A 27,271-nucleotide genomic window follows, 5' to 3' on the forward strand; every position below is an offset into this window, starting at 1 on the left:
GCAACTGTGCTTTCTTTTATGACGTATTTGCTGTAATCTTTTTGAAAAAAAACTTGCTGAAAGACACAAGCAAAATTGGAAGGACACAATTTCATCTAAACAACCTGTAAACAATTGTGAGCAAGGAATGACAAACACATGTCAAATACATCATGCATCCATACTTTCCATTGCTCACTAACACACGGAACAAAGAGAGGCATGCACATTTTCCCCTCCTAATCTGGACACACACACACACACACACTCCCAAACAGTTCAGGTGGATAATGTGTGGCCCTTCAGGTGTATGGCCTACAACTCTTCAGCCCCAGCCAGCATAACCAATAGTAAGGGAAGATGGGAGTTGTAGGCCAAAACATCCGGAAGGCTAAAAAGTTGACTACCCCTGTGGTGGAGGAAAAGAAACCTCCCTCTTTATCCCAGGCATACCTCCTACACATACACACAATCATACCCTCAATTTGTTCTCTTCTTGTCCACTTTCCCCCACACCCAGCTTGCAACTCTCTCAGCTCTTCCACTCTTTTACCCATCCAGCAGGGAGAAATATATTTAGTAGCACTAATGAAAACATTAATGTTTAACAGGAGATATGGAGAAAACACTTACAATCAGCCAGTCATCTTACTTTATTATAGAACACTCCAAAGGAATACAGTTCACTTATGTACAAAAGTATTGTTGAATGGATACGCTTTTAATGCATTGGTTATATGATACCATTTCTACGTCCAACCTTAATTGCTTTGCATTTCCACTTGATACTGAATTGAAAGGCCAGAAATAATAATCTATTAATACGATTGGTAGAATTGATCAAAGGCTATTTTTAGCTGTTGAGTGCAGGTGACTCTGGGTAAAATGATGCCCTGTCATTCAAATTCACACTGTAAAATATCACCACCAATGCCAAAGAGGCTCAAGAATGCAGGAATGCAAGACTGGATCCTGTCTGCAGGAATCTAAAACTAAATGAATAACATGGTGTGATTTTAATTAGCTAATAACCACATCACTAAAATAGGAAATATTTTGGCGCTATCTCCCAACCATTTCCAAAATACATTTCTAAAATTTTCTCTTATAAGCCAATGAAGATTCTCTGTGAGCAATGTGGCCTGCTCTAAGGCACCTCCATTAATGTACATATACTTATATACATGTACTTATATATTTCTAATATTTCTAATAAGTGAACTATGATTGATGCATGTTTAAAATAAACAAGAAAGAAAGGAAACATTTCTTGGTATTTCATTCAAATCCATTCTTATAGCAAAGTGTCAAATACTTCATTTGGATATAGGAGGAAGCCCGAAAATATGCTATCATCTTCCGCACTAACATAAACCCCATTCCAGTCTCGAGTCACCTCCAGCCAAACTTGATCTCCCACGTTTAATTTCAAAATCGTAAGGAAGGAGGCTTGGTCTATCTCTTGGCCATAAAGGGTCTCCCTACTCCTAACCATCTTCTTGTTCTGACAGACGATGCTGATGCGGGCAGGCCGCCCTCGTATTGTCATATGGTAGGAGAAGACGTATGCCCCAGCAATGCTGCAGTTAAATTTCCCTGTCAAAGGATTATAATGTTCCTGATCATTGTAGAGAATCTTGTCAAACCTAATCGGCATGTTAGGGGGTGGGAATGGCTTGGACAGACCAACGCTAAAAGCTGATCGAGGAACACTTGATGTCTCACCCTTTGAGCCCTTGGGACCTCTTGAACCTTTCTTCCCAGGAGCTCCCCTAATTCCTTTGAAGCCAGGAATGCCTTTCATCCCAGGAGGCCCCATCATTCCAATGGGCCCAGGGTCACCTTTGTCTCCTTTAAAACCAGGGTTACCCTTTTCTCCCTTTGGCCCATCATCCCCATGGTGGCCTTCCACTCCCATGTCTCCTTTGATGCCTTTTTCTCCTTTGGGACCAATCTCTCCCTTTTCTCCCCTCTCCCCTTTATCACCTGGATCCCCACAGTAGCCCTTTTCACCAAGATCCCCCTTTTCTCCTTTCTCTCCATTTTCCCCATCAATGCCTGGTAATCCCAGTTCACCTTTGTCCCCCTTCTCGCCTTTGGTGCCATTTTCACAGGTGTCCCCCTTGGAACCCTTTTGCCCCTTGGCTCCAGGCAGGCCGTAGTTTCCTTTGTCTCCTTTAAATCCAAGTTCACCTAAACATGGTAAAAAGAAAGACAGGGTCACAAGGAAATGTATGCAACACCCAATTCATGCATCATCCCTGGTCTTCCATCTCCATTCCTGCTCAGAGGAGCATAATGCTCCTATAACACAGTGTAATCCATCACAACCTTCCCATAAAGCAATGCAAGGACTTCAGAGCTGTATGTGCTAGCCTGATTGCCATAATCCGTCCTTTCCAAAATGAAACAAAAAGAAGTTAATATTGTCTGCATAGATTCCTTACGCATGTATGTGAAGCCATAATGTCACAAGTTGCAGGATGTGTGCAGTGAAGCCAAGAGCTTCCCTTCCTGGAGGAGAGGGAATTTGGTGGCCCAGGAATAGCATGAACTAGCCCAAACTGTTGCAAAGCCTACTGCAATTTTAAAAATGTGAAATGGAATGGAGAAACACAGAAGAGACATTTCAAGTCTTTTCTTCCCACCACCAAACCCCACAACAAAATGCCAGCAGTGTTTCTGTTATTCGTGGTGCTTCATTTAAATGCTCAGAAGGTGTTCAGGGTTGCGGGTAGTAAAGTGGGCACAATTTGTCCCCAGGAAAGGAGAATTGTTCATTCGAATGTGATGCCACACTTATGTTTGTTTGCTTTTCCAGCACAAGCGCTCCGGTGTAGGAACTTCAGATGTGCGATTCCTCTAATTCCCAGCCAGAATGGCCTCAGATTAGGAAAGGTTGATCTAGTATATGCTATTCCTTACTGCTAATCAGTACATTTCCTTGTCTATCCCCTCTCATAACTTCCCGTTTGATTTAATCTTTTCCCATTCCATGCTTTCTCCACCTCCCTCTTAGCTTCTCAGCTCTTTTTCCCTATCACCAGACCTCTCTCATCCACATACTTTCCAACCCACTACTCCATAGTTGCAAGCATTTAAAATGTGTGCTGACCACAGAGTGGTGTCCTACAGTTTGGATATGAGACCTGTGGCCATGGAGAAGCTTAAGTTCAAATGGAGCATGCAGGTGTTATCCTCTATAGTTCCTTCCCTATAATTTCCCCCAAGTTTTGTGTGCATACCTTGTTCTCCTGGCTTGCCTGGATATCCTGGGAGTCCATTTGCTCCAGGGTCACCATGTTCTCCTTTATCTCCTATTACATGTTCACAAGAATATGCTTCGTTATGGGTGTTGTTTATGAAATCATTACATTTGCAATGGCCTTCTAAACCCTGTGCCTTCTCTTGGGCTTAAAACAAGTGCACATTTTCATGCAAATAAACATTTTAGGTGTCCCTTCTTTGAGTACAACAGTTGGTTAGTTCACTGTAGCCTGTAAAGAAGGGTCATTGGCACAGAAGGGGTAGAATACACAGAGCACATGCTGTTAGCTATAACTCTGGTAAGATACCAGATGACTTTCTTTGTATTGTGCATCTCTGATCAGCTCTGCAAGTGGGACCTGCAACATAATGTTGCTGGGAAGAGAGGTCTCTTCAGAGGTCCAGACACACAGACAGCTGAAGCAGGTTATTCCAGACTTCCAACCTTCTGTTTCCACTCCTATCCATAGTTATTCGGTAGCCACTGTGCGTACTTAGTCTGCATTGCCACCGTTGGGGTGTCCTGCTTATGGGTTTTTGTTATTCCTCTGCCAGATGTGGGGTTCCCTTAAATCTGCCAGTACCTCCCGATTCTGTGCTGGTGGCTCCATTTTTGTTACATAAGGATCCGTTGTTGGATAATAAGCATTGTATTAGCATATAGGATTCAAAGAAATAGAAACAGTAGGTAAAGCAAAGCAAGGCATGAAACCTCTGTAATTGAGCAGAAGTGCTACACCGTACTCATTTCCCTTAGCTCCATGCCAACTTGCTTTGGTGGAAATGAGACCTTGAGAAACAGTGTTTTGTATAAGCTGTGCCCAAATGACTTATCTGTGTTCATTGAACACAAAGGTGAGACCAGCATTTCATTTCCTGGCCCTGCCACTGACCACTACATGTTCATCTGAAAGTGGGAACAGAACCCCAATGTATAGGGTTACTCATATTCAAGGGCCTTGCCCTCTGCTGCACTGGGAATATTATTGAAAGATAGGGCATACATCCTGAAATGCAACTTGATCATAGTAATTTTGCAGGGTTCCCATTCTGATGGTGCTGAGACAGCCTACATACAAATGCTTCTGTTTGTTTGTTTGTTTAAGTGTTTACATATATTTATATCCTACTTCTCACCCCTTGTGGAACTCAAGGTAGCTACATGAAGTTCCCAAGTGGTCTCCTCTACAAACTCAGGCCAGCCCCAGCTGCTTAACTTCAACATGGTGGATATCTTGTGCCCAGAACCTGTTGCTTGTTTACCAGTCACCTCTAGTGTCTATTAATAGCTTTATCCTGCATGAAATTGTCTAGTCCCCTTTTAAAGTTTTCTAAGTTAAGGCCTTCCCTGATTAGTTCTGATATCAGTTCTATTTAATATGTTATGTTGGTCAGTTTTATTCACTGTTGGTTTTAATTTCTTGTACATCACCCAGAACATGTGGGATTGGGGAAGTAAATAAATAAATAGATAAAATAAGTTAGTAGCCATTACTACATCCTGTGGACGTGAATTACAAAGGTCAGCACTGCACAGTGTGAGGAAGCAATTTCTTTCATCTGTCATGAATCTCTCACAATTCAGCTTCATTGAATGACCCTAGGTTCTAGCCTTGTGAGATATTAAATATCTCCCCCCACCTCTACTATTCCCAGTTCATCCGTGAAAGGGCTATGGTTCTCCCTTTATGTGATCTAAAAACATTGTGATGAAAAATAAATCCACATTCAGGTTTGTAAACAATCAATTTCCTTATTGTTCTCCTTACCTTTCTCACCTCTGATGCCCTTTGGGCCTTGTGGTCCAGGAATCCCAGGTAGACCTGGAAGGCCTTTTTCTCCCATCTCTCCTTTAAGACCTATTTTAAAAACCCAGACATTTGACAAATCTGTTACACGGAAGGATTCACATATCACAAGATTGTAGAAAATAACTATATCAAATGAACTATGGATAATGTATTCACTGAAAACAAAAATTAAGCCACAGCAAGCAACTCAAATGTCTTGTAGCACCTCAAATGTCAAAAGCAACTCAAAGTCTTGTAGCACCTTAAAGGAAAGCAAACACATTATGCCATGAAGGTTCAAGGTATCTAGCCCACAGAACCTTTTTCCTTATTCAGTGTATTAGCCTTCAAGGTGTAGCAAGACTTTGTACTGAGTTTGGATCAAGGATCTATGTGGCTAAATCAATGGAAGCAATAAGCTTGCATTAAGACACTGTTTTATTTACCTTCCCACTGCATTTATCCTGGACTGGCCCTGACATTTGGCAAAGTGAAGCACACACCTCGGGCAGCTTATTCCACTGGTTGAGGAATGGCAGTAAGGGTACTGGAGGACCGAGCTCTGTATATCACTTACCCTGCCCTGGACCTCCTATGCTAGACTGCTTTGAAGAATACTGTCCCACTGCTGGTGCTGAAATAGGACTGAACTGCCATTATAATCCATTTGGCTTCTTTATGTGTAATTTGGGTGGGAAGTGGTCCATGCATTCCTCCACCTCAGGCAACAAGATTGTCTGGGCTGGTCCTCACCTGACATTCTTAGACACTTTCCAATTATTACTAAGTTCTGATGATAATGCTATTTTTGTTCTTAATCTAGTAAATGTTTAGAACTCCAAAAGAGATGGGTAGAGCATTAAATCTAAATAAACAAGTACTGAAATTGACAGGGATACAGACAAAGGAATCCTTATTTTACCAGCCATCTTAGTTACTGGTTTTATTTGTTTATTTAAAACTATGGTACCCTGTCCTACACATAAAAGTCTCAGGATGGTCCAACAACAATGGCACAGCATAATATCAATGATAAAAGCACAACTTAAATAAAAATTAAGTCTTAAAATAATGGGAAAATAAAAAGGGTTTAGCCTGGCTCCAAAAATGAATAAAGTGCCAATGCCAGGAGCACCTATCTGGGGAGCATGTTCCACAGCTGGGATGCCAGTGCAGTGAAGGCCCTTCTCTGGATAGCCATCTCCTAATGTCATTCAAAGAGGGCTCCCAAAGAAGGTTGGGAAGGTTACAGGCATTTCATGCTTTGGTTAAAACTGAGTGGTGGGGAATTGGTTGGGTTTGTTTATTTAATTTCTATCCCACCCAACAGCAAATTGCTCTCTAGGAGGTTCACAGTCATAAAATCATTAGCAGTCCCTTGCCCCTTTCAGTTTCTTCCATCATTTGAGAACTGGTTCAGAGGCAATATACTTCCACCAGATGCTGAAGATGAACAGAAGCAGACTCTTGCTTTTATGTCTTGCTTATAGACTTGGTCCAGAATTATGGCAGTTAAAAGTTGATCCATGATGACATGAATGGTGCATCTATGGTGAATGCCTAGAGATTTTCCTCCCAAATGCATACTTAGTCAGTTGATGAGTTTTTCTGGGTAACATGAACGATATGATGCTGTCATTATCATTCAACAAGACTAGAACATCAATAAACAATAACTTTTCCATAAGAATGTAAGAACAGACATGCTGGATCAGCCTAAGAGTTCATCTAGCCCAGCATTGTATTCACACAATGGACAATCAGCTGCCCATGGGAAAACCGTATAGGCATGTTGCCATCAGAACTAGTAGCCATTGGTGGCTTTCTCCTCCATGATTCTGTCCAATCTCCTTTGAAAACCTCCTAAATTGATGGCCGTACCTGGCAATCCTGGTTCTCCAGGATCCCCTTTCTCCCCTGGGGCAGCAGGACAGCAATCGCAGCAGTTAAAGAAGAAGTCAGATGAGTCCAGAGTATAGTTTTCAAAAGGAAAGAGAGTGGTAGCTGTTCTGAAGGCATAGTTCAGAGTGGACAATTTCATTGCGGCATCACGATTTTCAGATGTTTCAGTGAAGAGGCTATCTTCAGTGGGTGGTGCATCAGAAGTATCAAGGCTGTCAGTGGCTACTTTGTCAAGAGCTTTTATCTTGGTAAACTTTGGCCATGGGGTGCTTTTGCTCTCTACATTCAGATCACCAACAGTGATGATTGCAACAAAGACAGTGCAGGGCCAGCATATTCGCCACATCTTTGCAGCTGCGGGAAAAAAGGAATGCAACAGTAAAACATCTCTAGGGTACTGGATAGTCATCTTGGATTTCCCATTGGAGACCAGACTAAATAGGAAGAAAAGCAAGAGAGTTATATGGGTGTTTCCTGCTCCTGCTGTACATGGCTTGGCGTACCTATGGAGCAAACACTTAAGCAACCAAGAATGGGTGGTTAATCACTGAGTGATGGCCAAGCTTGTCAGCCATGAATTGGGAAGCCTAACTTTCAGTCCTCAGACATGCCTCCACTCTGTGTGACTCCACCACCCCTGATTGGAACATAGGGATAATAATACTGACCAACCTTACAAGGTTGCTGTCCGAACGACAACGTGATATATATGTGAAGGAACTGGAACACTCTAAATCATGAGACAGTAGTATGGCGGCCAGGTGTCCTCTTTCACAAAGAACAGTCCACCAGAGTAGCATCCTTTGTTTGAACAACTATCCCATCCCATTTCTTTTTAAAGGTGAGGCACATAAGAACTGTTGCACATTCACAGTTAAATAGCAGTCAGCAGTGTGAACAGGAAGGCACACAGGTCCCCTGGTGTGATGTACTATATTACTGTTTAAATTAGAATGATTATTTCTAAGTTTGGATCAACACATGTAGATTGGCATATGCAAAGCATATGCAAATTAATTTTATTTATTTATTTATTGTGACAGCATGTCTTCTTTTGTGGCAATTCATGTCTGGCCTCCCTAGATAGACCCAAAAATGCATAAACACTGCCGCAGGGGCCCCTGCTGTCTTTCTGGTAGGTAAAACTAGAAATGAAGTAACGCTGTGCTAGGTTGCAACACCATCAAAAAACATTAAGAGATCATGTGAAGAGAAGTTCTAGCTAGTTTTACCTGCATGCACCAAATGACAGCAGGGTTCCATTCTACCCTGTTAATGCATTTTTGGCTCACCTCACTAATCAAGCTTTTTTTATCCTTATATGGTTCCTTAAAGTTGACAGAAAAAGGGAGAGAATCCTGAATGCAACTTTTCATCAACTATCACATAAACACAAAAAAATTATAATGATCAGTGCAAAGAGATAGAGCAACAAAAGGGGGGAAGAGACTTCTTCCAGAAGATCCAGGTAATCAAAGGAAAATTCAGACCAAAATTAGGAATGCTGAAAGTCAAAGACGAAGGTATACTACATGACTTGGATAAAATAAAGAGAAGGTGGAAAGAATATACAGGAGACCCACACAGAAGAAAAATGATGATGGATTCCTTCAAAGGAGAAGAATCTGCAGTATTTTAATATCAAGTGAAAGCTCATGGAAGAAATAAAGCACCTGGAGTAGATCGGATGCTGAAAAAGCTATTCCAAGCTGCAGAGACTGAATATGTCCAAAGCATAACAAGAATATGTCAACCAATATGGAAAATGAACAATGCCCCACAGACTGAAAATGTTCAATATACATTCAAATCCCCAAGAAAGATAATGCATAATAGTGCAGCAACTAAAGGACCATTTCACTAATTTTCCATGCAAGAAAAGTGATGTTCAGGGTGTTGCAATGAAGAATTTTACCCTATATAGAGTGAGAAATGCCTGCCACTTCAAAGGAAAAGGCACTCAAGTTCATATTTCAAACATACGATGGCTACTGGAGTACACCAAAGAATTTCAGATTGGATTTACAGACTACAGCAACATTTTTGATTGTTTGTCAACAACTATGAGAAGCTGTGAATAGTTCTGAAAGAAATAGGAGTGTCTCAGCACTTGATTGCCCTGGTGCATAATCTGTATTGTGGACTGTTAGATCATGGAGAAACAGAATGGTTTTCAGTAGGCAAAGATGTCAGACAACAGTGTATTTTATCTCCTCCTTTGTTCAGTCTGTACACAAAATATATTATGAGAAAAGCTGGATTAGGATCAGAGGAAGGAGTGAAAACTGGACGGAACTTCAATAATTTAAGATATATGGGTGTTACCATATTATTGGCAGGAAGCAGCAATGAATTGAAATTAGTTCTGATGAAACTGAAAGAAGAAAGTACAAATGCAGAACTGTAGCTGGATAATAAAAAAACAAAAATCATGACTGGTGAAGAGATATACACCTGTAAGGTCAACAAGAAAGAAACTGAATTTGTTAAAGATTTTGCATATCTTGGCTCAATAATCACTTCCAAGGAAGACTGCAGTCAAGGTATTTGAAGAAGATGGAGACTAGGAAGGGCAACAATGGAGGAACTAGAAAAGATCCTGGGATAAGGATGATGCAATGTAGTTCAAGGCCAAGATTATCCACTTTATTTAATATTCCTGATCTGTATGTACGGGTGTGGAAGCTGGACAGTGACGAAAGTCAACGGGGAAGAAAACTGATGCATTCGAAACATGGTGCTGGAGGGGACTTTGCAAATACCCTGGACAAACAGAAGGACAAACAAGTGGGCCCTACATCTCATCAAGTCAGAACTTGCCCTGGAAGATAAAATGACAAAACAGAAGCTGTCATACCAGGAACATCACAGGAAGGCAAGTCTCACTGCAGAAGTCAATCATGCTAGGGAAAGCAAAAGAAGAAAAAGTTCAAATTCAAAGGAAATAGAAGACCAATATAAATTGACTCCATTGAGGAAGCCACATTCTTGAGTTTACAAGAGCTGAGCGGAGCTGAGAAGATAGAACATTTTGCAAGGCTTTCATTCATAATGTGAAGCCTAGTCTTATCTCTTAAAAAATTGACCTATCTCAAAACAGCAGCCTGGGCACAGTTATTATATATCTTCTGGTTCCACCTGATTGCCCAAGCCTTGCTCTTTCCAGCATAAGATTAGAAAATTCTTCCATGAGCTACTTAATTCCATGACTACAGACTTATCAAATGTTCTGGTTCTGGGAAAGATGCTCTGTTTTCAACATTATTTTGTTTCCTCAGCAGACCCCAATTATGTTGCCCACATTTATCCTACTTTTCTGTCAACTATCTCAATATCTAGATGGCCTAGTTGTATCTGTTCACTCTGAGCTTGTCCTGCTTGTCCATGTTTCACCACCACCATTTTAAAGGAATGGTGCCAAGGAAATTGACATTCAAAAGAAATACTAACCTATGTTGGATCAACAAGCATTCTTTTCACTGGAAGCATTTTACAGCTGTTTCACAACAGATTTGGGACTGTCCCAAAGAGTAAATGCTGGCTGTAGCTTTTGAGATCTGTTGTCCTACCTCCTCATCAACTGCAACTGGTCCTCGTCTTGGTTCTCAGTTCTGCTACGGCTACCACTAGCTTGTTTGACAGCAGACAACCAGTGAGCTAATGGGCCCCAGCATCCACTGCTCTTCCTCACCACCACCACCACCACCACCATTGTCTGGGCCACAGTAGAAGACAGGATGTCCAAGCAGGCTGAAGTAGCAGGTTAGAGAAGAGAAGGAAGTCCAGAGGGCTTAGGGGCATCCGCAGAGGTGTGGATGCTCAGCAGCTGCCTGGCCATGCCTGCCTTTGATATCTGCCCAACAGCACTTTTACACATTAAAGACGAGCCTCAGGTTTGTAGAGTGTGGGGTGCTGGGAAGGTCTCTCTTATCTTAATTAACAGATCAGAGAAAGAAGCTATGTTTCTGGTGTGGTAGCTTTTAACAACTGCCTGTGGGTGAGATTGCAAGAAAAAGGCTCCCCTCAAGAACATTCTCTGAGGAACTTCAGTGGAAGTTTCACACATCTGTTCTGGATTAGAAAATATATATATTGTGGTGCATTTTTAAACTGCTCTGAGCACCACCACAAATTGATGGAAGGCAATGACAAAAATGCAGAATTTTATCTGTGTTTGTGTGTGTCACTCAGTCAGCCTACTCAGGGCCTCAGCCTGACTCTTCGTCTCTTGGCCTTCATCCAGTCCACAGCTCTGCCCAAGCTTTGTGAAATCAATCAAGAAATTTGCAGGTTTTACAAAGACGTAGAATGCACTCCCAGTCTTGCATTGTTATAAACTTCTTGATATAATACTAACCAGTTCAACTTTCCTTAATATTTAAAAAAGACTGTTGTCTTTCATTAAAAGTTTGCCAATTCTGAATTCCAGAACCCTTTTACAAGCAAAAAGAAAAACACAACCAATATCCAATGCAATGAAAAGTTGGCCCCTGCAACATTAGTAATAGTGACTTTAATAAAACCTGAAAAAGCATCTGGTGTGCAAGGTTGAGTGAACAAGAACATTCTGAGGAGGCTGAAGAACATTCACAGCAGCTCATTGAGGGGAAGGCAAAGCTGAATCCCTGTCAGAGATAATTCCATAATGACTATCCAGTCAAGCACAATTACACATGTTGAAAGGTTTTAATAGGAAGGAATAAATGGAAGCAAAACTAGACACTTGTTGCTTAATCCATTAGGAAGATACAGACTTCTTCAAGCCATATCTTATTCTCCATTTTCATAAAGTTTCATATAAATTTTCCTACTGAAAAGGTCATTAATTCAGGGAGAATGTTGAGAGGCCCAAATAAGAAACTAGAGACACACTGGCCTTTAAAAAACAAAACATTTTTTTTCCAGGGACAGTATCTCCCCTCAGAAGGATATTGTCATGAGTTTGTGGCACCATGCCAAAGGAGAGGTTTCTTTGCATGGTTTCTACATAACTTGAACATTTAAAATATTAAAGGATTTCCTGAAAAAATCTTAAACTTCCAATGCATGTGTAGTGAGGGAGCCAAGGACTCACTCTTGGTCAACTTTCCAGGAATTATGAAGGGGAGGACACTGCGGGAGAAGCAACGGGAGGGCAGGAGGATCAAAGCAGGGAAGGAGGCTTTGAAACTCCATCAAGGTCATTGCCCAGGCCAACCATAAGAGTATGCATGCCTTGGAAGAGACAGCAGGGGACCCAGGAGAGGAGGGAGAGCCTTGGCAAGGCATCAGGAGAGATGAGCTCCCCAGTTAGAGGGCTTGCGTAGGTCTCACAGACTGGTTCTCCACCAGTAGGAACCATCACTACGATGGATCCTGCAGCATGAATGAAAGGGAAGGATTGGAAGGAATTTTCCAATACTCACATGCTTACATGAGCAGAAGCTATAGTTCCCGTTGCTGGGGGCTTTTAGAGTTACATTGTCTTGTTAGCTGTGAAGTGCCATTGTAGAGGACTGTCTGGTGTTTTGGAGCCTAGGGCAAGGAAGGGAGGGTTGGATACATAACAGTCCATGAGGAAAAGCCCTAACAATGCTCCCTGTTGTGTGCCATACACACAAGCAATTCATCTTCACAGCAACACACAGCCAGGAAGGCCATGACCAGTAAGAATATGATTGGCTGTTGTGCCCAGCTACCCTTTCTCAAGCACATTGAATACATGAGGCTTTTCATATCAGTGACCGCCCCTTCAGTCTCTTGGGAGGCCACCACTGAATGGAAGTTCTAAATGACCAGGCAATCATGCAATCATTTACTTGTTTACTGAAAATATTTGCCCCTCCATTTAGTGAATGCACAAGGTCCTCTGCAGTTAAGTCAGGAACAATAATACACCACAATTCCAAAGACAAGACAAGAGAAAGAAAACAAAATGAAACAAAATGAACAGTTAAACTGAAAAATGCAATAAAACTAGGGAAACTTGTAGAATAAACAATACCATTGATCACTAAAAGCTCAGAGGAGTGTTCCAGCTTTTTATCAGCAATCAAAAGGCCAACCTGGCAAGGGAGTTCCACAGTTCAGGTCCCTGTCAACCTCAAAGCACTTGTACACTTGCATTGCTAGCAATCTGTACAAGGGAAGAGTTTTGCATGGCCAACATAAGGTGGCCATCTTAACATCCTGCAGAGGTGTTCAGGATGGCCAAGGTGAAGTCTGTGATGTAATCCCACAGTGGTGAAAACATGGAAAGAGCTTGCTTTGGAAAGATTGCACAAATTATTGGCCAACAGAGATGCCTTGACTAGTACCTTATCCTAGGCCTACTCCCATGCGCATCTTCCTACCAGCACCAGTAAATGCAACCCCACATGTACATGAAGCTGCAGGAAAGGAAAGGAAAGGAAAGGAAAGGAAAGGAAAGGAAAGGAAAGGAAAGGAAAGGAAAGGGTATTTTAGTTAGCTTGATTGTAAAAATAGCTAGAGCCAGATTATCTAAACAGGAGAAGCAATCTTGACAGCTCCTTCATAAAGTTGTCCATGCCTATGGTGATTGGGTGCCTTCCTTTACAGATGGCAGTTCTCTCTTAGAATATGCTCTTTGTTTGATGTGATGCCTTTTCCAAGACTGTCAAAGAGCTGGAAGGGCCTTGAAGTTGTTCATCCACAGTTAGAGAACAGAAAAAGCAAGCACACTGGTCATGCAGTCAGTCTTCACCCCATGATGAGATGCATTATATTTTAATTAGTTCTAAATTTGAAACTATACTTATCATTTCATACATGCAAATATTAGAGAGCCAGTGTGGTGTAGTGGTTAAGAGCTGGGACTGGGACTCAGACGACCTGGGTTCTAGTCCCCGCTCAGCCATGGAGCCAACTGGGTGACTTTGGGCCAGCCACAGACTCTCAGCCCAACCTACCTCACGGGGTTGTTGTTGTGGGGATAAGATGGAGGAGGAGAGATGATGTTAGCTGCCTTGAGCCCTCTGTAGGAAAAAGGCAGGATATAAATCCAGATAGATAGATAGATAGATAGATAGATAGATAGATAGATAGATAGATAGATAGTAATATGCTTTCTTTTTTTTGCCTTTTTGTTTTTTGGTATGCATATCCTCTTTTCTGGAATGGCATAAGTGACCATCTTAACCAAAGGCACAAGGTACAGGCTGTCAACAAGAAATAGAAAGCTAGTAACTGTACCAATAAGGGATGCAGGTGGCGCAGTGGTTTAAACTGCTGTGCTGCTGGGCTGGTTGATCAAAATGTCGCCGGTTCAAATCTACACAACGGGGTGAGTTCCCATTGTTCTGTCCAGCTCCTGCCAACCTTGCAGTTCAAAAGCATGCAAATGCAAGTAGATAAAAAGGTACCACTTCGGTGGGCAGGTAACAGTGTTCCGTGCACTTCGGTGTTTAGTCATGCCGGCCACATGACCACGGAGACTGTCTGCGGTCAAACGCTGGCTCCCTCGGCTAGGAAACGGAGATGAGCACCACCCCCTAGAGTCAGGCATGACTGGACTTTAATGTCAAGGGGAAACCTTTACCTTTACCTTTTTAACTGTACCATGAGATTTATTTCCCAGAAGGGTCTCTCCCTCATTACCCAAATATGACTCACTATCATCATGCATGCGCAGCAGTCCGGCTGGCTTACTTCATAGGGCACTTTGTCTCCAATACGGTGAGAAGTCCTTGTGCTCCTGAGCTATTAATAAGACACTCATCCCAAGAGCCCCAGCTTCAAAGCCAGCCAAGCACCAAACAACAAAGGGTCTGTTTTTGAGATGCTGGCTACAGGTTGTGGCAAGATGTGAAAGGTTATGTGGTCACTTCCCTTTTCAGAAGAGCCCTGGTGTATTCTACTCCAAATGACTGAAGACAATCTGTTGCATTGTATGAGCCCTGTACAGCAAACAATTAGCAAGGTAATGGCCTGTGAGGTTTACTGAAGCAGAACACCACCTTAAATGCTCAGGAAGGAATCTTTGGAACAACCCATAACTATCAAAGGCAGCATGCTGGCAAATGGAACTGAAGAGCTTTAAGAATGGCAATGCCAGGGTTAACAAACAAAAGAGAGAAAGCCTAGAAGCATTGAAAGAGCTGCTTCATTCATAGAGGCATCACAGGAACACAGCTGAGAACATATAAAATATCTGCAAAGTCAGGCTTAATCTAAGATGTGCCAAGGAAGGAATACCATCCCTCCTAAGCACTGGAGCTAAATGGCACTAAATGTGCAGCTCAAAATAGATAATTTGTTTTAAGAACCTCAACCTAAGGGTTTTTTTTCCAAACTCAGGTTCAAGTCTTGTTCTTCTACAAGAAGAGTTCTGTAAGATTAATTTTTAAAGAAATGATATGCAGGGGCAGATATTGCCTATAATTTTCCCTCCAGAATCTGTCGCCAGGACTAGCCCCTGAACAATCATACCTCAGCTTCAGCTAAAGCTGGATGATGACCTGTACATGTTTGTACATGCTAGCTCCAATTCTTCATGTCCATGTAATAGAATATTGACCTCCAATGATCCACTCATTGGGGAACAATTGTGCCAAGGTTCTTTGAAATGTTTGTGTTTGATTTGAATTATTTGATCATTTCTTTAGATATATGTCTTCCGCAGTACCAACAGCTCAGGATTGCTGCTGAGCTCAAGTTGGACTGAGACGAGCGTAAGACACGTTTCTAAAAGAAGAATGTGTGAGCCAAGATTGTCTTTCCATATGTGATTGTGAGAGAAGTGTAAAGGAATCAACACTCAAACATCTGATATTTCATAGAGATGTGTAGTTTTGCATGATCTGGATCATTGACACCTGCTAGACATGATGGATTTTGGCTGCAATCCTAAACTCGCTTACCTGGGAGCACATCCCATTTAACTCAGTGGTGCTTAACACTATTTATTTATTTACTTACTTACTTACTTACTTACTTAACGCTTTTATTGACCGTCCATCTACTGGCATCTTGGGACAGTTTACAAGAAACAACAGATAAAATGGCACAGCATCTAATAATTCAATAACATAGAACCACATGAAAACCGATTAAACATTAAAATAACTGGAGAGCCAGTGTGTTGTGGTGGTTAAGAGCATGGGACTGGGACTCAGATGATCTGGGTTCTAGTCCCCGCTCAGCCATGGAGCCAACTGGGTGACTTTGGGCCAGTCACAGACTCTCAGCCCAACCTACCTCACAGGGTGGCTGTTGTAGGGATAAAATGGAGGAGGAGAATGATGTAAGCTGCCTTGAGCCCTTTGTAGGAAAAAGTCAGGATATAAATCGAAAAATAAATAAATAAACCTGGTACCGAAAAGAAAAAAGCATTGGCACCAGACAAACCTCTCTGGGGAGCATTTTCCATAATCAGGGTGCCACCACAGAAAAGACCCTCCTCAGGATAACCGTCCTCCTAATCTCTTCCAGGGAGGGCTCCCAAAGAAGGGCCTCCGCCTCAGCTCTCGAGGGGCAGGAGGGCATATAGGGAACATAGGAGACTCCCTTGTACTGAGTCAGACCATGGGTCCATCTAGCCCAGTATTGTTGAAAATGACTAACAGAACTTGCCTGAGCTTCAGATAGGACATTTTCCAGCCCTACCTGAAGATGCCTGGGATTCCACCAGGGATAATCTGAATGCAAAGGATAGGATTTCACTGATACTGAGCTAGACTGCCTGTAGACCCTGCTCCAGCAAATAGAACCTTCAGCATCCCCTGTCCATTTGTTTGATTTTTTAAACAAAAATGCATGTATATCCCAGTTTTCTTCCTCTTGCAAGGAACTCAAAACACCTCACAAATTTCCCTTCCTCTTCATTTTCCTCTCACAACAACAAATCTGTCGGGCAGGTTAGGCTGGGAGTCTGTGACTATCCCCAAGTGACCCAGTGGGCGTCATGACCAAGTGGGGACTAGAACCCCAATCTCCTGAGTCCTGATATAGTATTCTTAACCACTACATCACCTTAGCTCTCACTTCATAGCTTTTATAGTTCAGTTTCTGACTTTGAGACACAATTTGCATGCATGGTTTATTCCTGTCAGGGAATGAGAAAAGATTTTCTAAAGTATTCAGTCAGTCATGTGCTTACTTGGTCCTCCACCTTCCCATTTTATCCTCACAACAACCTGGTGAAGTAGGTTGGGGTGAGACTAAGCGACTGACTGAAAGTCACCCAACATGCTTAATGGCCAAGTCAGCACTAGAACCTGAATCTCCTGAGTCCCAGTCCAAAACTCTAACCACTATGCCACTCTCGACCTTGTTTGGAAGAAAGCTCCATTGAACAAACCGGAGATCGTTGATTACTTCTTTTGCGTTTCCTCCTGCCTTCACCTTATCCACCTGGCTCCTCCAGGCAGGGCTGGGAAAAGCCTTCCTCCAAAACTCCGGAAAGCTGCTACAGGCCAGTGTAGCCTTTTCCAACCTTCCAGGTGTTTTGTGATACATGTCCCTGTTCTTATAACTGTGTGCTGGCTGGGGCTAATGGGACTTGGTCCAAACATCTGGAGGACACTAGTTTGAGGAAAGCTGCTGTATGCAATACTGAGCTTATTAACCCTCTGACTAGTTTTACACAGCACAATATGCCTCAGTGGCTTGTCACGTTGTCCCAGACCCAGCCAGAGTGGTTCTGCTGCTAGGTTCAGACAACACAAGAAGCCATCCCTAGCTTATGAATCACATAGCTTATCATACTGTATGAAACCGTCCTGACTTGGCTAGGGCAACTTCCCATGTTTCCTATGCTTGATATCTGGCTTGCAGCCATCCATTAGATTGTTTGCTTTGTTCCATTTGAGGTAAAAGAAAATTCAGGATACAATGCTATGTTTTTATTTGCATATTATCTGAAGTGTCGACTGAGAGGGAGCCAATCCAAAAGTGTTCTAAACAAAAACTCAAGATTTTATAAAGTATCAAAACTCTTCCACAGAAATATTTTTTGCCAAAATGTCTCATTACATTTAATGACTCTTCACTGAACTGTCACATTAATATCTTCTTTCTAGCTCTGATTTAATATGCCTATCATCATTGACCTTTACTCACTGATCCAAGAATTGGGTAATTTTAATTTCCAACATTTGTCTATAATGGAAACAAAAAAGGGTTACATTTTGTTCTCCTTTGCTATGGGAACCTCCATCTTTAGGTTTCCTCCAGGAAAAGTAGACTATCTCTTTACAACTGTTCACTTGTTTCCTATATAATTGCTTCCATGAATCTAAATTCTACTGACAGCAACATTCTGAAGCCCAAATTTTTCTTGCAGTAAGCCCCTGTCCAAGAGAATAAAATACTTATTATTCTCTCCTACCTTATGATCAGGAGTTTTCACCCTGCAAAGTACATTGATGAAGCCAATCTCATTCTCCAGCATGTAGTACAGTATTTTATTTCTTTCATCACTTTAATCACAGCCAATGAGAGAATGTGTGGCACAGAGAAGACCTGCGATTGGTAACTTTTCTAGCAAGTCAACAGGATGACACTGAAATCGGAGGACATGCAAATCCAGTACCTTGGGCTGGTCAGGAGTTGGTTGTTCAGCTTGGCACTCTACAAGGTACTCCCTGTACTTATGCAGCTAGACATCCTAATTGTTCCTTGGGTACGCCCTGTCCTTACCTCCAGGGACACAAGGGGGCTTCCCTGAATAGCTATGTTCTCAGCAGATGTGACTACTAACACAGCTCTGTTTTTGTGTTAATTTTTTAAAGTGTTTTGGGCGCAATTCTATGCAAGTTTGGACAGAAAAGGCCTGCAGCATAGTTATCTGGGGCATGCTGGGAGCTGTAGGTCTTTTACCTGTCTAAACAGGAATAGGCTCACCTTGATGACAATGCTGTGAAGGAACTCTACCGTTGTCAACTTCCATGTGGTCAGCTGAGGCTCTGCGAAGGCATCTTCTCCCAGGCCAATCATGTTACCGCCTGAAATAAATGTGGGACTTGTCTTGAATGCAGGTCTCCTAGAATCAAGTCTGTCTGCCTCACAAATTGAACAAGATGAATTACCCAATTTTGTCTTTTGCTCACTCATCTTTCCAGGATCCTTGGGTGCAGAGGGATGTAAGTCCAGGCACATCTCTCATTCCACATGTAACAATGTGAAGTATGGCATTAGGAGACCATGTATGCGCAGTGCTGGTGTACCGTTCACAGAACTGAGCGTATCTGAAATATTTAATTTGTATTAGTTTTTTATTTGTTCAGTGTGTGAGAGCTGGAGATCCTATGGCTGCCTAACAGGTTCTAGATGGCCATAGAAATATTGAGAGTCCCACCCCCAACCTCAGAAACTTGCTCCAAAGTCAGAGCTGGAACTCTGAACTTGCAGTGTCTTCCCTCCAACTTCGCAGCCAGAGGAGGGGGGAAACTGCCCTGGCTACAGCTTCAAAGTCCTAAGAGTGACCTTGGCGATGGGCTTCTGAGAACAGCAAGGAAAGAAGAGAAGGATGGATATGCTGGTGCCACCTCAGCTTCCTCTATTCATACTCCCAGGCAAACATTTACACAGCCAAAAGCAACCATTTATGGTTGACAGGGTTCATTCCTCCTACCATACGATGTCTATAATACTCCAAGTTCAGAGAGTTATGGACAGCTTCACTAGATTAAACTATAGGACAAGACGGGAGAGTAAGTCCAGGTGCTGGACAAGGGAAGGAAATATTTTATTGTAATTCTTGCACTTCAAAATGTTTTGGAGTCTGATACCCCTTCCCAGGAATTTGCAAGATTTTCTAATACTTTCGGTGGTCTAGCAGCCTCAAAATCAATTTTGGAACAAAAGAGCAGCATTCTTCTTTCTATTTATCTTTGTTCATGAACAACCTCTGCATCACTTAGATGCAAACATTAGACACTAGAAAACTTTGCATGCTTCTGAGAACAAAGTGTCTGCCTCCAACATGCATTAAGAGGCCAAAACTACAACTACAATAATGTTGCCCCATTCAGTACCTGATTTTGCTCTTCCAATCCGAGGTACATTTTTCCTCTTCTTTTCATGATGTTCCATTTATAGCCTGCCTTTCCATGTGGAAAGCCCAAGATGACTGACAATAAAATACAATAAAATACACAATAAATCTTTAAACCAATAAACAATATAACAATCAAATTTAAGCAGGCAGTGAAAACAAATAATGGCAGCCAGTAAAAATCCCATTAAGTTGTAAATTCAACCAGAAGTTAAAATACAGAGCACCAAAGAAGAAAATAAATCAACTGAATGAGACAAAAGGTGGCCAAAACTCTGTACACTAAAAGATGAGTCTAATTGGGCTTAATCCCAGATAAATGGATATAAAATTGCAGGCTTTAGGTGCAATTCAATGCACATTTACCTGCAAGAAGGTCCCAGAAAGGTGGGTGACTCCTCTGTCAATGGGGCTCCTCCTCTATTGCAGATTTTCTTTTCAGCTTCAAAGGAGCTATCTATGGTGCCCCATGGTGGTCAGCTTGCTTCGAGGATGGATCTCAGCAGCATGGATAGCTCTTATGAAGCTCCTATAAAGCAGAAGCTTACAGCAGTAGTGGATCTGCTGACACAGGGGTCACCCTCCTCCCTGGAAAAACCCTATTACTCATAGTAGGCTTCTGTGCTGGACCAAGATGTTTTGCTACTTGTAGCAGAGCCCAGATGGTGCTGGCATCAGTTTAGGGTAGCTATGTGCACAAAGGACAGTCTTCTACTTCCAGGCCCCTCTAGTTGAAGGGCTGTCTGGAGCAAGTTCATTTTAAAGATAAAGAATCCTAAGAAGTCATGACAGCAAGAGGGATCTTGCAAGTGCCCAACAACAGTCGACACCTGCAGAGTCAAGTGAGAAAGCTGACACTCTGCCCCTTTATGGAGAGATGTCTTCTGTGTTTATATAACTTATAGTTATTCCTTCTTAATGTGCAGGTATACATATGAATTGACAATTGCAATTTGCATGGGATTTGCATGCCCTTTTTCAGCAGAGAGGAGATGGCAGACACAAGGAAATGTGTCTGGGGATACACTAATGTCCACAGTAGCTCTATCACCTACCTCTGCTCTAACCAGTTATGTCATGTCATGTCATGTCAATCACAAAGTTGTGCCAGACCCATCGCAACACCATGGACAACATTCCTCCAGGCCTTCCTGTCCTCCACCATCCCCCTTAGTCCACCTAAGCTCAAACCGACTGCTTCAGAGACTCCATCTAGCCACCTCATCTTCTGCCGTCCCCTTCTTCTTTTGCCATCTATTGTTCCCAGCATTAGACTCTTCTCCAGGGAGTCCTTCCTTCTCATTAGGTGGCCAAAGTATTTGAGTTTCATCTTCAGGATCTGGCCTTCTAAAGAGCATTCAGGGTTGATATCCTCTAGGACTGACCGGTTTGATCGCCTTGCTGTCCAGGGGTCTCGCAGGAGTCTTCTCTAGCACCACAATTCAAAGGCCTCAATTCTTTGGCACTCAACCTTGCTTATGGTCCAGCTTTCACAGCCATACATTGCACCTGGGAAAACCATAGCCTTGACTATACGCACTTTTGTCAGCAGGGAGATGTCTCTGCTTTTTAGTATGCACTCTAACCAGTACACTACCATACCTCTCATGACATTGTAGGCATCTGTTGCCACAAAATGTGAGTGTAGTAGAGCATGCAAGCCTCTTCGCCCTTCACTCTAAAGATCACTTCAACTGCTTTGATGTCATCTTTATCTTGTTCTGGTTTTCCGCTCCCCTTTTCATGTGAATTGCTGCTTTCATTGTGTAAATACCTTTAAAGGTCATCCATTTTTAGCATCCTCACAAGAACCATTATCCAGGTTAAGGCATGTTTATGCCTTTTCTTCAATTAAACCTGGAATACTTCCACATAAGAATAGAATTAGAAATACACAGTATTGATTTCCTGTCCTCGGCTGAAACGGAAGCAAACTGGCTGTCAGTTGAAGGTATGCTGAGATGTGTGCAGAATTACATAGCACGAGCTACAACCCAGGCTCAACTCATAATTGCTGGAGAAATAAATTTTAGGACCAGACTATTTATCATCATAACTTCATATGCTGTGTGACTTGTCAGAAGTACATCACACTGATAGATTTCCTTCAGTCCCAGTTACAAACTACAGACCTTTTAGGTCAATCAAAAAAAGAACCTAAAAAAGGATATTGCAGATTTCAAGAAGGTGCAGGGAACTTCAAGGGAGTGATGCAAAACTTACAACACTGGAACTGCTTAGGGTAGAAAGAAGACAAGTAAGGGGAGATGAAGTAGAGGAGTACAACATTATGCATGGTGTGAGAAAAGTGTGTAGGGAGTTTTTTTTTTCTCCCTCATAATACTACAATCCAGAAACATCTCTTGAAGCTGACTGAGGGGAGATTCAGGTCAGATGAATGGGAATACTTATCCACACAGAACATTATTTATTATTTTATTTAGCAAACTTATATGCTGCCCCATTCGCCTAAGCCTCGGGGGGGCTTACAAATAAAATAAAACATAGTTAAACCACAGAATCTGTTACTGCCAGTGATGGATGGCCACCAATTCTGAGGGCTTTAAAGGGGGGTTAGATCCCTTCATGGAGGATAAGGCTAACCTGAGACTAAATGTCAACTCCAGTATCAGAAACTGTGTGTGTGTGTGTGTGTGTGTGTGCACCAATTGCTGGGGAACATGAGCCAGATGGTGCTATTGCACTCTTCCCCTGACTGCAGGTTTCCTTCAGAAAACTAATATGCCCATGTGTGAGCATAATGCTGGACTAGATGGTCTTATTCCATTTGCTTTCATGGTAAAGACCCTCAGCTGTTTCCTTCTTGAGTCACAGGAATTGCATTAGTTTTGCTGTTAATTTATTTAAAGGTCATTTGCTCCATCACTCACATGCATGTTTTCCTTCCTTCCAGATCCCCTGGATGGTGTGTTGTGTTAAGGCATTCTGGGGGAAGGGGGAAGATGGCAGCTGCCACAAAGTAAGTAAGTAAGTAAGTAAGTAAGTAAGTAAGTAAGTAAGTAAATAAAGGCAGCTTCCACTGGTGGCCACCAAATTTTTGTGATGAACACCACTTTTTCCTATTCCCCTATTGGCAATTAAAAAATTAAGCACCCTTTGCAAAGATTAAATATGCTCAGAACAAGGTAATATCTTTCACAAAAGCCCAACTTTAGGGCAAAGCCCAGGTTCCTACCACAACAAACTGCTACTGATGCATGGATGAAAATCTCTGTTTAATGTCTACAGAATTTAAATGTTTCTAATTACACTCTATTGTAAGTAGCAATAACAGTATGAAACCAATAAAGCATGAACTGCATTTCATTTGTTCACAATGATAAAACTACAACATTAAAGGAGGGGTGAATCTGCTTTTGTTAATAGTTTTGCATTCAAAAAATTGTGATTGAAATGAAATATAATAACAGGCACACAAACTGCAGTGTTGTTACAAAAGGGCAATTTGAACTTGCAATTGTAAGGGAATTATTTGCTTGTGTTCAGTCAAGTGCGGCTTAATTATAATGCACATTTTGAATCAAAAAGTTTCAATGTTACACATCAGCAAAGTTACCCACCAATTTAAAGCACAGCATCTTTATTTCATTCCTCATTCTTTCCTCAATGAATGCATTTTTTCTAAACACAATAGTTTATTTGAATTAATTTATTCTATGAAAGTACAGTGTCCAGAACCAAATAGCAATGAAGTGCAACATATTTTGAATAGAAGACTGAGCTGGTGGTGTGTTTCTTTAGTTTGGCTGTTTTTGTTTTCTTTTCATTTCATTTACAAGAGTTATTAAATAGACATGTGTGCAATTTAGCATCATTTTCATCTCTTTTTAGGATGGTTTACCTTTTAGCTCAAAGGCCACAATCCTTAAAACATTTCTGAACACCAAATTCTAAATTAAAGCTGTTGATAGATTGCTGAAGGAACCACTGTCTAAAAGACAATCCTCTTGCTACAATGAGTATCTGGAATGCTAACAACACAAGCTTATGTATTTGTACTTGGAACTAAGTCTCATTGTGTTCAATGGGTCTTACTCCCTAGTAAGTGCATTTAGGATTGCCGTATTAATGTTTCAAGGATCTGCTAGTGATGTACCCAATGCTTGCATCAGTCCTCTGAGTGTTACTGAGGTAGGCATGAGAGGTACCACCGAAAACGTGAAGGAGAAGACATTATGCTACAAATGTCCCAAATCCCCCTGGAATACTAATGAGAAAAACTATCATCAGTGTTGTCTCAGTGACAAAGGCTCTTTTGTGACATCAGTATACACTATATCCTGAGATCTATATGATATATATATATGAGATCGGCAGCAGAGGCCCTCCTCCGGGAACCCTCTGTGAAAGACATTAGGAGGCAATGTACCTGGAGGAGGGCTTTCTCTGCGGTGGCGCCCCGCCTATGGAATGTGCTCCCCAGAGAGGTCCGCCTGGTGCCGTCATTATTTGTTTTTCAGCACCAGGCTAAGATCTTTATATTTCAACAATATTTTAATAACTTTTAACTTCAGCTATATAGGTTTTAATCTGCAGCCAGGGTGGATCTGGATTTTATTTGTATTATGTTTTGTTTTATTTTATTTTATGTAAGCCATCCCGAAGCTATGCAATGGGACAGCATACAAATACTCTAAATAAATAAAAAATACATCCTTCACCCTCCTATTTGCATGTTTGGACAGTCCAAATTATATCTGAAGAACTGTGCCAAGTACCAGATTTCTGTCATACAAAGAACAGTTCTGTGTTTTAAAGAGCAGGCAGAGGATGGGCCTCCACTGAAAAGTGTCCTCTGTTTGAAGAGCTGTCCAGTCCAAGCATAGTTCAAAGTCAAAAAACCATAAAGAGTTACGTGTGGGTCTTGTAGTTGTCCAGCAATACTTAACACCTGGACAGCAGACTGGGCAGGTACACAGGTCACTGACTCAGTCATCATCACCTTGATGAGATGCACCACATATCCACCCAGATTATAAGAATTATCTCTAAATATGCATCATACATTATATTCACATTATATGTATACATTAATATATACATGTTTTATGAATAACTGTCTTCTGTCCTTTTTGTTGGGGTATTTGAATTACAGTTATTTCTAAATATGCATATGTGTGTGTGCGTGCGCATGTGTGCAAAGTCAATGACATTTCTGTCTTCTTTTGTCCTCCGTTTTGCTGGTACATTTACTCTTCATTGGTGCTGCATAAGAGGCCACTGTAGCCATGTTGCTTATTTAAAATATTGATGGATGACCTTCACAGCCCTTGAATTGGTATGATCACCTACAATAACCTGATTTGGGTTTAGAAACCTTTAATTTGATTTAGAACAAACCTAATTCTGAATTAGGTTCTTTTCAGGTCAGGTCATTCAAAGACAGAGGTCTTCTGAGCTCCTGAAGGTATCATCAGACACAAAACCAGACCTGTAGGTCTTTCCACTCTGACCCTTCATGAACTCAGTCAACTTTCCCTTTTCCCCCAAAACACACTTTTTCAGGAGCAAGATATGCTGCAACTGCAGCCTTGATTAGCCCTTCCAAAAGCCTCTGAATTGCCAGGTTCCCTGGAATTGTAGTGTGGGTCCAGTAGGGATGATGAAGTCTTCAGAAACTACCCTTCTAGGAGTCTTGGCAGCCACAGAGCTGCTACAAGGAGTACAAAATTCATAAAGAGCATCACTTCTCTTTCATGTTGCCTGCTGGTATGTTTCACCAGGAAACCTTGAACTAGGTCTTTTAGGCTCACATTATCTTTAGTGATTTCTGAACTGGTGAATTCTGAACCACCCAGTTCTGGACTTCAGCTGCAACACTCATTCAAAAAGTTTGGCTTGGAACTGACAAGTCCACAACTTATTCCCAGGTCACTTAAGAAAGCCCTCTGTCTTAAAACACTGATATTAAGAGAAGGACAGTTTGTAAATCAAAGATGTTTACTGATTTTTTAAATATATATGAATATAAATAAAACAATCAGAACATAAGTTCATTAGAGAACTAATCTTTTAAAGGGAAAATAAGAAATAAATTTTGCTAATACTAAAACAAGTCAAGGTTCTTTAAAATTCAAAAATAAACATTTTATTGTTTATTGTTATAACCAATAAAACACTATTCTTGTGGCAATATTTACAAATTGTCTTCTTTCTTCAATTCATGTAAGTTAATTCTTGTTTGTTTCAAAAGCAAATGAAAGAATGATCGGGGGAAGGATAGTATGAGAGATTAACTTGTCTGTTTAGTAGACAAGTGTATAAAATTGGGTTTTTTAGTAGAAAGATCAAAAGCAGATAATTTTTTCAATCAAAAGATTCTAAAAATTCATTCCATATTGATATATTTCTTGGGACAGATAGATATAGAGATGATTTAAATATGAATTTAAAAGAATAATGTGAATAAAGTACTGAATTGAATCCTAAGATAAGTTATTTTAAAGAAGATTATGGGAGAAAAATAACCCATCTCCTCTTGTCTCTTACAGTTACTTACAATCCCCCAAGATCCTTTCTGAAGGTTCAGGGAACCCCCTTAAACAATGGGGCAAGGGGTGTTCCACCGAGTGTAACCTCCCTTAGCAGCTCTCCTGCATCTCATCCCACAATGTGAACATTGCAAGCCATTTTCCTAATATGATGCATTTAAAATATTATTTTCAGCATTTCTGTAGGTTAAAGGTTAAAACTTGGTCTATACTTTTGGTAGAATGTGAGGGAATAGACGTTGTGGATTCCTTAGGTGTTCTAAATAGATGGTATCTGTGAAGGTGAGGGGTAGAATTTCTGGGTGCTCCCCCTCTGTATTGGAGAAGGAGCTACCTACAAATGGAACTAAGGGCTGTCCTAGAACCCTGTGCCCCATGCCTGCCCTTGTTTCCTGTTCATAATCTTAGCAAAGATCCCTAATGTCCGCTGATGCTAACTAAACCTAATAGCTTTACCAGTCGAGACACTGTTTCCTGCCATGGTGGCATAAAGAGCCAGTGCGGCTTAGTGGTTAGAGTGTTGAATTGGCGCTTGAGAGATCTGGGTTCTAGTCCCCACCCAGAGTCTAGGACTGGATGGATTTGGACCAGTCATAGACTCTCAGCCTAATCTGCCTCACAAGGTGCGTGTTGCGGGGAGACTGCGGAGAGGAGGTGAATCTTATCAGCTGCCTTGGGTTCCTTGCAAGATGAAGAATGTGGGAGTATAAATACAACAACGGCAGCACTGATTATTCTCCTTTGTCAGGACTATGATTGTCCAAATACAGTGGGGCACACAGGATGGTTTAGGCTCAGGATGACTCAGTACACAGGCAGACTGCTCC

The 27,271-nt window shown here is 41.5% G+C and overlaps 1 protein-coding gene across 1 annotated transcript; it reads right to left on the reverse strand.

Moving 5' to 3' along the window:
- Positions 1-1,273: 1,273 nt before the first annotated feature.
- OTOL1 (otolin 1) lies at positions 1,274-18,872 on the reverse strand. Its single transcript, XM_044434409.1, has 6 exons — positions 18,780-18,872; positions 8,236-8,317; positions 6,918-7,292; positions 5,016-5,105; positions 3,225-3,296; positions 1,274-2,172 (listed from the first exon to the last, which is right to left on the reverse strand). Exons 1-6 carry the CDS (start codon positions 18,870-18,872, stop codon positions 1,274-1,276), a joined length of 1,611 nt encoding a protein of 536 aa, XP_044290344.1.
- Positions 18,873-27,271: the final 8,399 nt, after the last annotated feature.

The sequence above is a fragment of the Varanus komodoensis genome, unplaced genomic scaffold, assembly GCF_004798865.1.
Source record: "Varanus komodoensis strain SLA01 unplaced genomic scaffold, ASM479886v1 scaffold28, whole genome shotgun sequence".
Classification (NCBI taxonomy): Eukaryota; Metazoa; Chordata; class Lepidosauria; order Squamata; family Varanidae; genus Varanus; species Varanus komodoensis.